Source organism: Bos taurus, chromosome 10 (genome assembly GCF_002263795.3).
Source record: "Bos taurus isolate L1 Dominette 01449 registration number 42190680 breed Hereford chromosome 10, ARS-UCD2.0, whole genome shotgun sequence".
NCBI classification, from domain to species: Eukaryota; Metazoa; Chordata; class Mammalia; order Artiodactyla; family Bovidae; genus Bos; species Bos taurus.
In genome coordinates, this window is record NC_037337.1 from 36,165,635 (window position 1) to 36,182,137 (window position 16,503).

Below are 16,503 nucleotides of genomic sequence, written 5' to 3' on the forward strand. Positions count from 1 at the left end.
CACTGACTCGATGGACATGAGTTTGAGTGAACTCTGGGAGTTGGTGATGGACAGGGAGGCCTGGCATACAGCGATTCATGGGGTAGCAAAGAGTTGGACACGACTGAGCGACTGAACTGAACTGAACTGAGGTTGATCATAACTTTCCTTCCAAGGAGTAAGTGTCTTTTAATTTTATGGCTGCAATCACCATCTGCAGTGATTTTGGAGCCCCCCAAAATAAAATCTGACACTGTTTCCACTGTTTCCCCAACTATTTCCCATGAAGTGATGGGACCAGATCCCATGATTTTCGTTTTATGAATGTTGAGCTTTAAGCCAACTTTTTCAATCTCCTCTTTCACTTTCATCAAGAGGCTTTTTAGTTCCTCTTCACTTTCTGCCATGGAGTGGTATCATCTGCATATCTGAGGTTATTGCTATTTTCCCCAGTAATCTTGATTCCAGCTTGTGCTTCTTCCAGCCCACCATTTCTCATGATGTACTCTGCATATAAGTTAAATAAGCAGGGTGACAATATAGAGCCTTGATGTACTCCTTTTCCTATTTGGAACCAGTCTGTTGTTCCATATCCAGTTCTAACTGTTGCTTCCTGACCTGCATATAGGTTTCTCAAGAGGCAGGTCAGGTGGTCTGGGATTCCCATCTCTTGAAGAATTTTCCACAGTTTATTGTGATCCACACAATCAAAGGCTTTGGCATAGTCAATAAAGCAGAAATAGATGTTTTTCTGGAACTCTCTTGCTTTTTCCATGTTCCAGTGAATGTTGGCAATTTGATCTCTGGTTCCTCTGCCTTTTCTAAAACCAGCTTGAACACCTGGAAGTTCGCGGTTCACGTATTGGTGAAGCCTGGCTTGTAGAATTTTGAGCATTACTTTACTAGCGTGTGAGATGAGTGCAATTGTGCGGTAGTTTGAGCATTCTTTGGCATTGCCTTTCTTTGGGATTGGAATGAAAACTGACCTTTACCAGTCCTGTGGCCACTGCTGGGTTTTCCAAATTTGCTGGCATATTGAGTGCAGCACTTTCACAGCATCATCTTTTAGGATTTGAAATAGCTCAACTGGGATTCCATCACCTCCACTAGGTTTGTTCGTAATGATGCTTTCTAAGGCCCACTTGACTTCACATTCCAGGACGTCTGGCTCTAGGTGAGTGATCACACCATTGTGATTATCTGGGTCATGAAGATCTTTTTTGCACAGTTCTTCTGTGTATTCTTGCCACCTCTTCTTAAGATCTTCTGCTCTGTTAGGTCCATACCATTTCTGTCCTTTATCAAGCCCATCTTTGCATGAAATGTTCCCTTGGTATCTCTAATTTTCTTGAAGAGATCTCTAGTCTTTCCCATTCTGTTGGTTTCCTCTATTTCTTTGCATTGATCGTTAATGAAGGCTTTCTTATCTCTCCTTGCTTATTCTTTGGAACTCTGCATTCAGATGGGAATATCTTTCCTTTTCTCCTTTGCTTTTCGCTTCTCTTCTTTTCACAGCTATTTGTAAGGCCTCCTCAGACAGCCATTTTGCTTTTGTGCATTTCTTTTTCTTGGGGATGGTCTTGATCCCTGTCTCCTGTACAATGTCATGAACCTCCGTCCATAGTTCATCAGGCACTCTATCAGATCTAGTCCCTTAAATCTATTTCTCACTTCCACTGTATAATCATAAGGGATTTGATTTAGAGTTATAAATCACAAAATATCCTCACCCTTTAAAGTATACAACGCAGTGTTTCTTAGTACATTCAGAGTTTAGCAATCTTCATTTTATTTTGTTTTGAAATATTAATAACTCTTTCAAGAGTTTTTCCAGAGTAAAGGAACTTCGAGCATATCTACATGGAATCTACACTTTTAATGAGTCATTCTTACAGCTTTCAACTCATTCAGCTACCTCCTTCACGCCTGTTCTCAACGCGGTCCCGCCTCGGCACTAGGTCTCACTGATTGGTTGGTGCCGAGTGACGCCCTCAGATCGCGACCCAGAGGCAGCGGCCGCTGGGTCATGTGGCTGGGAGGCCGGTTGTGGCTCCCGGTTCTTGGGCAAGTGTGCTCCAATCTCCGGTTCCTCGCAATTGCCAGGACTTGGAGTGCCTGTAGGGGACCCATGGCGGAAAGACTCTCGACCGGGGCTGAGGCAGCGAGCGGGCTGGGGGCTCCAGCTCAGCAAAACGGAGATGCGGGCGGCGCCGCGAGGGGTGAGCAGCCCCCTGGGCACCCGGAACCGGGGGGTCCAGGAGAGGAGCCGGTCTCGGGGGACGCGAAGCAGCCCTCAGGAAACGGGGAGCGGGCCCTGGCTGCAGCCCTGGGCCCTGGCAAGCGGAAGAAGCGGCGGGGCGCGGTTGGAGAGCGCGTTGTGCCGCCCCCGAAGAAGCGGCGGGCAGGGGTTAGCTTCGGCGATGAGCACTTTGCTGAGACCAGCTACTACTTTGAAGGCGGCTTGCGCAAAGTGCGGCCCTATTACTTTGACTTCCGAACTTATTGCAAAGGCCGCTGGGTGGGCCACAGCTTGCTGCACGTCTTCGGCACGGAGTTCAGAGCCCAGCCCCTGGCCTACTACGAGGCCGCTGTCCGGGCGGGACGCCTGCACCTCAACGAGGAGCCGGTACAGGACCTCAGCATTGTGCTCAAGGTGGAGTCCTGATGGGGCCTGCCCGAAAGGGGGCATGGTGTTTTCGGTTACTAGGGCATAGGTACCGGAGTAAATTCGGGGTCATTCTGAAGCGTTCTCGTTTTAACTTGTAACACTCTTTTACCGCTCCATTTCCTCAAGTAGACTGCCTGTATGTTTCAGACCTCAGCCGCCTTATCCCCTCCATCAAAGCGACTTTGGTGTTTCCAAGGCACAGAAGTTGGAATTCTTGTGAAAGTGAAAGTTGGTCGCTCAGTCGTGTCTAACCTTTTGCGATCCCATGAACTGCCAGGCCTCTCTGTCCATGGAATTCTCCAGGCAAGAGTACTGGTGTGGGTTGCCAATTCCTTTTCCAGGGGATCTTCCCAACTCAGGGATTGAACCCTGGTCTCCTGCATTGCAGGCAGATTCTTTACCGTTTGAGCCACCAGGGAAGCACCAGGGAATTCTTAACAGCTCCTTTTATGTAGTCTTCTGGCAGTGGCACTGATGATTTTCTGCCTTGCATTGTAGATCTCTGTACAAACGGTAATAATCGAGACTATCATTTGTATCTCCTGTGTGCTGGGCACAGCGTTAAGCATTTTATGTACTTTAACATTTAATTATAATGACAACCCTGTGGAGTAGATACTGTCACTTCATTTTGCCTGTGAGGAAGTTGAGGAAACCAAGATCAACCTCACAGAAGTAAGGCACAGTGCCACCTCCAACACCTGTGTTCTTGTAAGTGAAGTGAAAGTCAGTCCGTCGTGTCCAATTCTTTGCAACCCCATCTACTATACAATCCATGGAATTCTCCAGGCCATAATACTGGAGTGGATAGCCTTTCCCTTCTCCAGGGGATCTTCCCAACCCAGGGATTGAACCCAGGTCTCCCACATTGCAGGGGGATTCTTTACCAGCTGAGCCACAAGGGAAGCCCGTGTTCTTATAACTTCCACTTGAATTATTTATCCTAGAGCCTGATAGGATAGAACTGTGAAATGACAGAGATTGAGACCAGAATTGTGTAGCCCAGTGCTTTGACCCTTCTTTAAATTTCCATCACAGCTAAGAGGTACCAGACATTGTCATTAACAGTGTCTCACCATATTTGTGAGGGGATGGTAAGGCATTTGGAAAATGAGTGGTTTGAATCAGTCACAGTTTTGAAGCACAGATCTGGACTGACGCTCACATTTTACAGATAAGGGAACTGAGGCCTAGAGAAGTTAAGTGACTTCCCTAAGAGCATGCAGTAAGCCTGTAGCAAATCCAGGTCTAGAGCCCACATCTCTGGACTTACAGCTTGGTGTTTGTTCAAGGTCACAATAAGTGATGGTTTATGGAGGATTTTCCCCTTCATTTTAGAAAAATATATTGTTAAATATAACTTTATTGTAGAGAAAATACAAATAATCAGAACAGCAAAAACCATAATCACACCATCCAGAGATAGATAACATTTTGGGTATATCCTTCTAGCTCTTTTTCAATTCCTGCTTCTACCTGTGTGTCTGTGTGTTTACAAAATAAGAATACATGGTGTATACTGCTTTTTCTGCTTAAGGATGTACTATGCCCATTCTTTCATCCAGTAAGGAAGATGGGGGGAAGTTGTGTGTGAAGTTGACTGATCATAGGTGGCTGGACCCTGGGCTGACCAGTTGCCTGTGTCATTGGCAGGACAATGACTTCTTACGGAACACAGTGCACAGGCATGAGCCACCAGTTACCGCAGAGCCCATCCGCCTGCTAGCAGAGAACGAAGATGTGGTGGTTGTAGACAAGCCTTCTTCCATTCCTGTCCACCCCTGTGGCCGATTCCGACACAACACGGTCATCTTCATCCTGGGCAAGGAGCACCAACTAAAGGAGCTACACCCATTGCATCGGCTTGATCGCCTTACCTCTGGGGTCCTCATGTTTGCCAAGACAGCAGCCGTCTCAGAGAGAATTCATGAACAGGTTCGGGACCGGCAGGTGAGCCAAACTGAGTTTGCTTCTTGCAGGCCACTTCTGGACTCACAAATGCTCTTCATCGAAAGGGTGTCACTGAGTTCTAGATCTGAAATGAGCCTTTGTGTTTATCTGCTCAAGCTTCCCATCTTTAGGAAGGTCAGCACCTAAGGAGCCAGAGACAAGTTCTTATCTCTTAAGTTTCAAAAGATCTTTAGAGATAACATATACTGCCTCTCTTGGTAATTTGCTGTTTTGAAAATTTTAAATGCTGACAGGCTGAGCAAGGTTTTTAAGACTGTGGAGAGAGTCTACTTGGTGGAAAGATTCTGGATAGAGTTGGAAGAGGTTTGGGTAGAAGAGTTAAATAGTGGTGATTGTGGTCTTGAGACTTGTAATTCTGGGTCTGATTATAATGTATTTATTGTTTACTGTTTACCAGGCTCAATACCAAGTATGTTAGAGCCCAGCTAACTAAATCCTCGGAATAGCCCTGTTGCGATAAATGCTTTTCTAAGCAAACATTTTATAGACAAGTTAATGGGTTTTAAAGAAGCTGAGTACTGTAATGTGCCTAGGATTGTGCAACTGGTAAATGGTGGAGCTGGGGTTTGAACCCTCTTCTGTCTGATACGGATGCATTTGTCATCACTGAAAAGGGTTTGGGCTTCATGCACTGACTTTCTCCCTCTTCCCTCCTGTGTAGCTGGAGAAGGAGTACGTGTGCCGGGTGGTGGGGGAGTTCCCTACCGAGGAAGTAACCTGCAAGGAACCCATCTTGGTGGTATCTTACAAGGTAGGGGTGTGCCGTGTGGATCCTCAGGGCAAGCCCTGTGAGTCAGTGTTCCAGAGACTGAGCTACAATGGCCACTCCAGTGTGGTACGGTGCCGGCCACTTACAGGCCGCACCCACCAGATCCGAGTCCACCTCCAGTTCCTGGGCCACCCCATCCTCAATGACCCCATCTACAACTCAGCCGCCTGGGGTCCCTCACGAGGCCGAGGCGGCCACATTCCAAAGACAGATGAGGAACTCCTGCGGGACCTTGTGGCAGAGCACCAGGCCAAACAGAGTCTGGATGTGCTAGATCTCTATGAGGGTGACCTGTGCCCAGGAGCCCCAGACTCTACAGCACCTTCCTCAGAGCTCAGCAAGGACTGCCTAGAAGAGATGGCTGCATCTTCCCAGAAGATAGATGGAGCAGTTGAGGCAGCCCCTCGGGATCTGGATGGAGTGCCTGTGACATCAGAGAAGGCAACCAAAATGGATGTTGTGAATCAAGAGACAGACCCACTCTGTTCAGAGTGCCGGAGAGTGCCACAGGATCCCTCGCCCCAGGATCTTGTGATGTTTCTGCATGCCCTGCGCTATAAAGGGCCAGACTTTGAGTACTGTTCACCAATGCCTGCCTGGGCACGAGATGACTGGCAAGAACACTGAGGACTATGGCCAACGGAGGGATTATTTATTGGATTGGAACAGGAATGGGCCATGAAGTAGGAGCTAACCACATGGGCTGGTACAGAGTTTCTTGGGGGTGAAGCTGGGCTCTTAAAGGATCTGCTCATACTTGCTAGACCTTCCTCTCCTTCCAGCTAGAGTTTGGGAACTTTCTGGTTTGTAAATAGAGCTCTTTTTCTAATACCTTGTATGTCTAATGTTTTCACTAGTTGTTTCTTTTTTCCTTTTTTTAAGTGAAGTAAAATTGACAACACAATTGCCATTCTAAAACATAGAATTTAGTGGCCTTTCTTACGTTCACAATGATGTGCAACCCTCACCTCTTAATTAGTTCCAAAACATTTCATCACTCAAAAGGAAACCCATATTCATTAAACAGGCAATCCCCATTTCCTCTTCCACCTAGCTCCTGATTCAATTAGCCAATCTTCTGTCTTTATGGTTTTTGCCTATTCTGGACATTTCATACAAACGGAATCATACAACATGTGACCTTTTGTGTCTGTCGTCTTTTGTTTAGCATGATGTTTTCAGGCTTCATCCAATTCATAGCATGCATCAGTACTTCATTCCTGTTTATGGCTGAATAATATTTCATTGCATGGATATACCACATTTTGTTATACCCATTCATTGGGCGTTTGGGTTGTTCCCACTTTTTGGCTATTGTGAATAGTGCTGCTGTGCACATTTGTGTACAGATTTTTGTTTGAATACATGTTTTCTGTTCTTTCAAGTATATACCAAGGAGTGGGATTGCCAGGTCATATGGTAACTCTTTGTTTAATTTTTAGGGGAATCACCAAACTTTTCCACAGTAGCTGAACCATTTTACATTCCCATAGGAAATGCACAAGTGTTCCAATTTCTCTCCATCCTCACCAACACTTGTTATTTCCCATTGTTTTGATTATAGTCATCTTAGTGAGATTGAAGTAGTATTGTGGTTTTGATTTGCATTTCCCTTGGGACTAATAATGTTAAACATCTTTTCATATGCTTGTTGGATATTTGTGTACCTTGTTTGGAAAAATGTCTATTCAAATTTATTGCCCTTTTTTAATTTGGATTGGCTTGTTGTTGAATTATAAGACTATATATTCTGGGTATAAGACCCTTAAGAGATATATAATTTGCAAATATTTTCTCCCATTCTGTAGGTTGTCTTTTCACTTTATTGGCAGTGTCCTGTGACTCACAAAAGTTTTATTTTTTTATTATGGTGAAAACACTTAATGTGAGATCAGCCCCTTAGCAAATCCGTGTGTACAATATGATACTGTTAACTATAGGCACAGTACAGCATCTCTGGAACTTAAAATCATCATGCATAACTGAAACCTTATACTTGCTGAATAGCAGTTCCTTATTTCCCCCTGCCCCCAACCCCTGACATCACCATTCTACTCTCTGCTTCTGTGTTTATTTTAAATACCAGAAAAGAAAAACTCACTTTTCTTTATTCACAGAATACTCTGTACTTTTAAAATATGTGGTGGTTTCCCCACATCAAGCAATTCTCTGACACAGGCTGGGTATCCTACAATCTGACTCACCTCTGACACCATCTACCCAGAGATAGGGTCAGATCCCACAAATTAAGGACTCAGTCCCACAAAACTTGTCCCCACTTCAAATGACAATGGCAGGTCTAGATTGTTACCTGTGAATCAAAATTTCCCACAACTCCCTCCTCGGGTTCAACCATTTATTAGAATAACTCACAGAATTCAGGAAAACAGTTTCCTTTCTTGATTTATGGTTTATTACAAATGATATTAAAGGCTAGAAAAGACCAGCAAGATGAAGAGATACATAGGGCAAGGTCTGGAAGGGTCTGAGCACAGGCGCTTCTGACTCCATAGAGTGCAGGTGGGTCACTCTCCATATGTGGATGCCTTCTTGTTCCCTGACTCAGAAGCTTTCTGAACCTAGTCATTAGGGGTTTTCAGGGCCAATGGCCTTTTATTTAGCCCAAAGAGAAATATGAAAAACTTTCTACTCCACAGTACCACAATCAGAAAAGGAATTACTGCTTCTGTTTCTAACTCCATGGATCACCAGTCATGTCCTCAGGTCTTGCCATCATCTGTTAATTTCACCCTATTGAAGTTGAGTTTGACCCAGTTTTACTTCATTCTGAAGATCTCAAAAGAAAATTTTGAAATTTGAAATCTCGGGCATTGCTCATTCTCACTATGATCAGGAAAAGTGTACTGTTGCTTGCTATCTATTCATAGCTATCTTTGCAGAAGTTACAAAGCATGGGCTATAGCAAGTGTTATTCCCCATTTCCCCAGTTCTATTGGCATTTATTCATTTTGTCTTCCCCAAGCAAGTTTACTATAAGCTAGATTTCAATTTTTGCTCTAATTGATCTTCAATATGACATATTATTTAGTTTTCAGCTTACTAGGCATTCCCAGAAGTTATTTTGGCAAAGTAGAGGTTTTCATATGATAGCATGAAGCTAAGGGAATGATTTGAGAAAAAAGTTTTGAGTTGGTGTTGCACCAACTCAACAGAGAATTCTTGCATTAATTCTTGAACCTCTTCAGGCCTTGGAGCTTCCCTCATAGCTCAGTCAGTAAAGAATTTGCCTGCAGTGCAGGAGACCCAGGTTCGATCCCTGGATCGGGAAGTATTCCTCTAGAGAAGGAAATGACAACCCACTCAAGTATCCTTGCCAGAAAATCCCATGGACAGAGGAGCCTGGTGGTCTATAGCCCATGGGGTTGCGAAGAGTCCGGCCTGACTGAGTGACTAATGCATCACATCACAGACCTTGTCATGACTGTTTTCCCAGAGATGTTTCCCAGTGGGACTACACTTCCTAATGGTAAGGAATAGAAGGATTTAACTTATATCATTGCCTACCTCTCAAAACCAACCTTTGCAAGTCTTACAGCCCTGGGTCTGGGTTTTTCTTATAAGAGTTTAAGAAACAACGGGAGGCCGCACACGCACACACACACACATTTCACTTCTTCCTTTAGAACTTTGTGAGGGCTCACACACACACACATTTCACTTCTTCAGAGCTTTGTCTGTGAGGGAGGCTGACACATAAGGGCCTGCCCAGGCAGCAGACCATCACCAACTATACACTGGACAATTTTTTCCAGAGCACCTCATTCTCCATTGAGAATTGGTCTTCTTGAAGTTGGACTCAGAATGGAGATTCATTCCCTGGCACTGAAATAATAAAGAGATCTGGAATATCTTGGTAATGCAATTTGGCTGTACAGTAGTTCTTTATTTCTGGTCTTCCAGAGGTTGAGGGGTCCTGCAACAGTTCAGGATAGGACTTATGAAGAACTGGTGTTGATGGAGAATGATTTCCTTGATCTGTGGCTTGTGACAAATTGGGGGTGGGGGTCAGTAATGGGAATCTTGCAAAATGTATTAGCAGATCAGGCAGAACTGTCTTGTCCAAATCTTCAGTTGTAGCTCCTCCAGTAGATGGCGCCTCTAACTCTTACTGCCTTCATTTATTATAAATTTCTTTTTCCATTACTAATCCAAGTCCCCACACCACCACCCCTAGGCTTTTAAATAATCTGGCATGTTGTTAATCCTTTTTTTTTTTTTTTTCCAGCTGTGACTCCAGACAGAATCCAAGAGGAGATTTACAATCTTTTCTCTGGATTTGAGATTTACTCTACCTTACTGTGTTAGCCTTAATCCTTTTGAGTCTCGTAGAAAGAGGTAAAATAAGCACAACTCTTATACATCAATAGATCACAGAAATGCAAAAAAACTGGGACCATCACAGCAAGACTTACTGCAATTTCATATGAAAGAAACCACAAATGAACTAAGCATGAAAACAGGTAAAGAAATGAGGAATAGAAAAGTGAGTTTCCACTCATGATTTCTTCTTTTTAACCTCAAGACACTTCCAGTGCTTTATAGTTTCAGAATTTTTACAACTGAAGATCTTCCTTTGAGAAAACAACCCACTCACTTTTTATTTATAGAGACTAGACACATTGATAGACCTTATCAATTTTCCATAGGAAGTCATCACTGTGAGAAGCAGGCAAAACTCAGAAAAATGATGTAGACTTGCCACTCTTTGGAGAGGTCAAAGCACCAATGGACAATTTAAATACCATCTGGCAAATGCTGAGGAAGACACACAGAGCTACAGGAACATCTAGGAGGGGTACAAAGACCCAGAAGCAGAAGAGCATGGGACCAGGCGAGAGAAATCTAAGAAGGAGCTGCAGGTTGCAGGGCTAGGAAAGTCTTCATGATAGCGATGACATCAAAGCTGAGATCTGAAGGAGGAGCAGGAGCCAGCCAGGAAGGGGTTGATGGGAAGGAGGTGTTGGGCAGCAGGAGCATGATCCAGGGAGAGGAGTAAGTAAAGCATCTGCAAAGGTTTTGGGGAGACAGAAAAAGGCCTAATTCAGGGGAGGGGTTTTAAGACTAATGTGTTGAGGACACTTCAGAAAATCCCTCAGGAGCTCTTAACCTTTTCTTGTGACACAGATCTTGGGCAGTCTGGTGAAGCCTATGGGTCCCTTCTCAGAATATTGGTTTTAAATGCATAAAATTAAGTTTGTTGTAATATAAAGTCAACCAATTATGTTGGAATACAGTTATCAAAATAGAACAGATAAGAACAGAAGAGAGTTTATTTGAGCCAAACTAAGAAGTTTCAATAGTATGTGAACCGAGAACTAGGTTTCAACAGTACATGAACATCTTGAACTTCCAGATGTTCAAGCTGGATTAGAGAAGGCAAAGCAACCAGAAATCAAATTACAAACATCCACTGTATCAGAGAAAAAGCTAGAGAATTCCAGAAAAACATCTACTTCTGCTTCATTGACTATGTTAAAGCCTTTGACTGTGTTCAGTTCAGTGCAGTCGCTCAGTTGTGTCCGACTCTTTGCAATCCCATAATTGCATCACACCAGGCCTCCCTGTCCATCATCAACTCCCTGAGTTCACTCAAACTCACGTCCATCGAGTCGGTGATGCCATCCAGCCATCTCATCCTCTGTCGTCCCCTTCTCCTCCTGCCCCCAATCCCTCCCAGCATCAGGGTCTTTTCCCATGAGTCAACCCTTCGCATGAGGTGACCAAAGTATTGGAGTTTCAGCTTCAGCATCAGTCCTTCCAGTGAACACCCAGGACTGATCTCCTTTAGGATGGACTGGTTGGATCTCCTTGCAGTCCAAGGGACTCTCAAGAGTCTTCTCCAACACCACAGTTCAAAAGCATCAATTTTTTGGCACTCAGCTTTCTTCACAGTCCAACTCTCACATCCATACATGACCACTGGAAAAACCATAGCCTTGACTAGATGGAGCTTTGTTGGCAAAGTAATATCTCTGCTTTTCAATATACTATCTAGGCTGGGATTAGCAAATGCAAACTATTACATATAGAATGGATAAACAAGGTCCTACTGTATAGCACAGGGAACTACATCAATATCCTGTAATAAACCATAATAGAAAAGAATATGAAAATGTATGTGTATATATATATATGAATTATTTTGCTGTACAGCAGAAATTAATAAATTATAAATCAACTATAATAAAATTAAAAATAAAAAAATTGGTGAACCAACAATACAATGCATATACTTCCTCATGAATGCTTAAGTTTACAAGATCTAATGATAGGTCCAATAACTACCAGTATATTGAAGTACTATAGCAGTAATGAGCATAAAACAATAGCAGTATTGCATATTGCTAATATGATACAACAATATCTGTTATTTCAGTTGGTGACAAAAATCACAGGTAAGGTTAATAGAACTGTATTTTGTTGCTTACCTTTATTAATAGAAGGAAGTGTTTTCAATTAGAGATTAATGAAGATAAAGCTGCAATTTTTTTCTCCCAACCAAATAACCAATTCAGGTCTATCCATGGACCCCTTGGGAGTGTGTGGAACCCAGGTTGAAATCCTTTCAAGCAACAGGGTGGTGAATGGATTAGAAAGCAAAGTGCTCGGGTGACCCTCAGCCCTCAGCTGTGGGAGGTATCTACATTCCTAAGGGGTTTGGATTGGTGTGGGAGGAGTCACTGGAGCCTGATTTCCACTCTCAGGGCTGAAGGTATCTGCCGAGTGTCAGGTTCTGGGGTACCATTCAGTGCGGAGAGAATGTGTAAACCATGACCGCAAAGGATTGAAGAGCGCTTTTTACTAATTTCCAGGAGAAGGCAATGGCACCCCACTCCAGTACTCTTGCCTGGAAAATCCCATGGACGGAGGAGCCTGGTAGGCTGCAGTCCATGGGGTCGCTTAGAGTCAGGCACGACTGAGCGACTTGGCAACCCATTCCAGTATTCTTGCCTGGAGAATCGCAGGGACAGAGGAGCCTAGTGGGCTGCCGTCTATGGGGTCGCACAGAGTCGGACACGACTGAATCGACAGCAGCAGCAGCAGCAGCACCATATAGGGTGGCGGATAAGGGCCACCAGAGTTTGATAGACTTAAATAAATGCCTTTTCTGGAATTACAAAAGCTGTATAACCTTGGACAAGTTTATCTTTTAGTGTCCTCATCTGTAAAACGGAATAATAAACATGTCTGTCGTGATCACAGGATTATTGTGAATTAAAGTGCTGTAATTCATTGTGGTGCCTGTAGATAAATACTGGATAAATGACGGTGGTTAAATGTAGTTGAAAGACTGCCTGATGACCCTTCAGGAGGAGAATCTCTATTCTTTTTCTACTCCCTCTCTGCTTAAATCCAAGAGAAGAATTAAAACTTTCTCCTCTGGGAAGGCAGCTATGTCTTCACCTCTCTGACTTATAGATAACTACCAAGTTTCAAGTGCTGTCAACATCTTTTTTTAACGTTGAGTACTTTTCTTGAAGCACCTGCAGCCTTCTGGGGACTGAAAGAGAACCCTGAACACTGAGTCTCACGGTAGCTTTTGAAGTAAAATCTGATTTTTCATAGTAACGACAGGTATGAAAAACGCTGGGGTTAGAGTCCACAATAACCGAAGTTCCTCAATCAGGAGCTCGGTTAATTACTACTGAGCAGACCACCACTAGAACATATGTAAATAGCGATAATCGTGGGATTCTGTGCACTGTTTTTCGCTACATTAGAAATACACTAAACGCATTATTTAACTCTGATTCCCAGAAAATGTCTCTTTCCCTTTTTCTTTATACGTGAGATCAGAATGCTCCAAAAGCTGTCTTTCAAGAGTCAAACCGGAGGTTTCAAAGTCGACTAGTAAATCATACTTGCAATGAATAAGCAACTCTTTCCATTCCGCAAGGAAATTTACCGTCATCGGTTCAAATCAGTGGCGAAAAAATAAAACCTACGTTCGACGAGGATGGGATTCGAACCCACGCGTGCAGAGCACAATGGATTAGCAGTCCATCGCCTTAACCACTCGGCCACCTCGTCCCAGAAACCTACTCCTTCCTGGTAGCTATAGGGAGTAAAACTAGGGGGATGTGACGCAATGGAATGGGAGCCGCCATTTTGTACGGAAGCAAAGCTCCGATCTTTTTTACAGCAAGAAATAAAAAGAAGATGGCCGCTCCCATGCAGTGAGGAATCTGCAGTGGGGAGGAATAAAGGAAAATTCCGTAGAAAATGAGATAACCTTGAAAGAAATAAAATTGGCATACAAACTGGGAAAAAATTTTCATTGAAGTAATCTTAGGGAGGGTCTGCCGCCTAAGGGGCGGGGCTGACGCGTTGAGCGGCTTTGCGCCTGCGCTTCCGCTAGGCGGTTAGATTTGAATGCTTTACAGAGGTCCTCTGGGCGTTGTGAGGAGACGTGTGAAGGGGTGGGGGTGAGCTATGTGAGGAGTGTGCGGACCACAAACAAGTCTGAGGAGAATTTGTGAAGCCGTTGGGTCGCGGCGAGTAACTTTCGTCCTGGTCTTCGCCCGCGGGATTTAGGTTTTGTTAAAGCGGACTCAAGGCCCCACGCTGGGAGGAGAGGGACGCGCCTACAGCCAGGCTGCCTCAGCACTCGCTGGGCTCAGGTACGGACGCCCTCCCCCGGTGCAGGACTCGCTGTTCTCTCACCTCGGCCTGCACTTGGGCCACCTTTCGCCCCGCTAGCAGTCTCCATCCACACCTGGGCCCCACGAGCGGCCCTGGGTCGCTGGCCCGCGGCTCTCTCCGCGTCCCGCCCCGCCATCTTCTGTCAGGGCTCCAGGACTCCCTAGCACCTACCTCCTTTTCCCTTCTTTGGGGAACTCACGGGTGTTTGCATTTCTTACTCAGTCTTTTCTTAGCTATAAATGAAGTGACAGAAATGTGATTTTAAACTCTCGGTTTATGGTTTATTTACAGTGTCTGATCTGAGTGCTAGCGGCACTGAGCAGATTTTGAGTCTTCTGCGGATGTAATAACATAAATAAAGCCAGTATTAGTACGCCACAAATAAGTTTTTTAAAAATCCTCGGTGCATTATTAAGCCAGAGTTAAGGAGTCTTTTCTTGCTGTTTGTCTCAATAGTAGAGTTTCAGAAAAAAGTTCTAAAAATATGTTTTGTCGATTGGAATTTTAAAGATAGGTTTATAGAGGTATGACAGAGAAGACCAAAGCAGAGCTTACTTTAGGTATGAAGATTGAAGTTTTCAGTTGAATTGGATCAGTCTAATTCCTCAGATCTGTATTGGATTCCTTGTCTTGTGCTCGGGCAGGGAGCAGATGATTCAGTCCCTCATCTAGAATTTACAGTCCAGAACGGGAAGGAATTGATATACACAGATAACTATAAAGCAAGACTGTAAAGGATTACAGGACATTCTAAAGGAATGTGGGAACACAGACGAGCTTATTTAATGCTTTTTGGCAATGGAGACTAGAGGAGGCTTCTTGGAGAAAGTGGTATTTGAGGTGGAACTTGAAGGAAAGAATGATTTGAAATGTGAATTTAACGTACTGTAAAGGTTGCGTTCCAAGTGATATGATTTTTCTTGACAACGTGAAATGGCTGGAAATTTTTACAAGGTGACAAGTAGATGTAAACTGAATGAAAAATACTTGGAGTGGTAATATTAATGATGTGTTTGATGCTAAGTAAGAGACAGTAAAAGATACCCTAGATATTGGTAGTAGGACAGTGCTGACCAATAAAACTTCCAGTGTTAATGGTAATGTTTAATTTCTGCATTGCTCAGCACGGTACTCATTAATCTCATATGACTGTTGAGCACCTACAGTGTGGCTAATTGTGACAAGAATGGTATTTTAAATTTTATTGCATTTTAATTAAATTTAAATTATCTGATATAGCACAGGTCTAGAGTCTATATCACTGGACACTATGAAATATATTAACTGTTGTTCAGTGGCTCAGTCGTGTCTGACTCTTTGAGAGCCCATGGACTGCAGCAAGCCAGCCTTCCCTGTCTTTCACCATTTCCCAGAGCTTGCTCAAAGTCATGTCCATTGAATCGGTGATGCCATCCAATCATCTTTCTCAGCGTCAGGGTCTTTTCCAATGAGTGGGCTCTTTGCATCAGGTGGCCAAAGTATTGGAACTTCAGCCTCAGCACCAATCCTTCCAATGAATATTCAAGGTTGATTTCCTTTAGGATGGACTGGTTTGATCTCCTTGCTTTCCAAAGGACTCTCAAGAGTCTTCTCCAACACCACAGTTCAGAAGCATCAATTCTTTGGCGCTCAGCTTTCTTTATAGTCCAACTCTCACATCCATACATGACTACTGGAAAAACCATAGCTTTGACTATGTGGACCTTTGTCGGCAAAGTAATGTCTCTGCTTTTTATTACACTGTCTAGGTTTGTCATAGCTTTTCTTGCAAAGAGCAAGCGTCTTAATTTCATGGCTGCAGTCACTGTCTGCAGTGATTTTGGAGCCCAAGGAAATAAAATCTGTCAGTATTTCCATTGTTTCCCCATCTATTTGCCATGAAGTGATGGGATCGGGTGCCATAATCTTAGTTTTTTGGATGTTGAGTTTTAAGCCAGCTTTTTCACTCTCCTCTTTCACTTTCATCCAGAGGCTCTTTAGCTCCTCTTCACTTTCTGCCATAAGGGTGGTGTCATCTGAATATCTGAGATTATCGATATATACATAAACTGAATGAAAAGATATTTTATTTTGTTCTTAAATAATCGCAATTATTTGATTGGATATGTGCACCTGTTATAGCTGAAAATGGGGTCCAACTGCTTACCGCTCAAAAGTCAATAAAGAGGCAAGGTTGGTGGAAAGCAAAGTTTGCTTCTTTTTGGATGCTGGCAACAGGCTAGGAGGGCAGACTTCTGTTCAAAGCCCAACTCTCCCCCACTGATGATCAGTGGGCAACAGATTTTAAAGGGAGAGGCTACATGCAGAAACAGCACAGTCAGCTCTGACAGTCATCTTGAAATTGATCATGTGGTGGTCTGACCAACATCATCTTGATTGTTTTAAATACAGTTGATCTTCAGTTCTAGGATGGGCTTGTTCCCGTTTCTTTGAGACTAATTCTCTGAACAGT

General features: G+C 43.7%; 2 protein-coding genes and 2 non-coding genes across 4 annotated transcripts in view; 2 read left to right on the forward strand and 2 right to left on the reverse strand.

Annotated features, from left to right (window-relative positions):
• The first annotated feature begins 1,962 nt into the window (after positions 1–1,962).
• Positions 1,963–6,218, forward strand: RPUSD2 (RNA pseudouridine synthase domain containing 2). The gene is made up of 3 exons (XM_002690820.6): positions 1,963–2,632; positions 4,301–4,597; positions 5,280–6,218. Exons 1-3 carry the CDS (start codon positions 2,006–2,008, stop codon positions 6,012–6,014), a joined length of 1,659 nt encoding a protein of 552 aa, XP_002690866.2. The 5' UTR covers positions 1,963–2,005; the 3' UTR covers positions 6,015–6,218.
• A 3,413-nt stretch (positions 6,219–9,631) lies between these two features.
• Positions 9,632–9,747, reverse strand: LOC112448617 (small nucleolar RNA SNORA26). Its single transcript, XR_003037000.1, has one exon. It is a non-coding gene; the product is annotated as a small nucleolar RNA SNORA26 (small nucleolar RNA).
• A 3,610-nt stretch (positions 9,748–13,357) lies between these two features.
• On the reverse strand, positions 13,358–13,439 carry TRNAS-GCU (transfer RNA serine (anticodon GCU)). Its single transcript has one exon. It is a non-coding gene; the product is annotated as a tRNA-Ser (tRNA).
• Positions 13,440–13,788: 349 nt separating this feature from the next.
• The window catches only part of KNL1 (kinetochore scaffold 1), a 63,236-nt gene continuing 60,521 nt past the window's right edge, over positions 13,789–16,503 (forward strand). Inside the window, 1 exon segment of the mRNA XM_002690821.7 lies at positions 13,789–14,029. The gene's annotated coding sequence lies outside the window, so the exon portion shown is untranslated.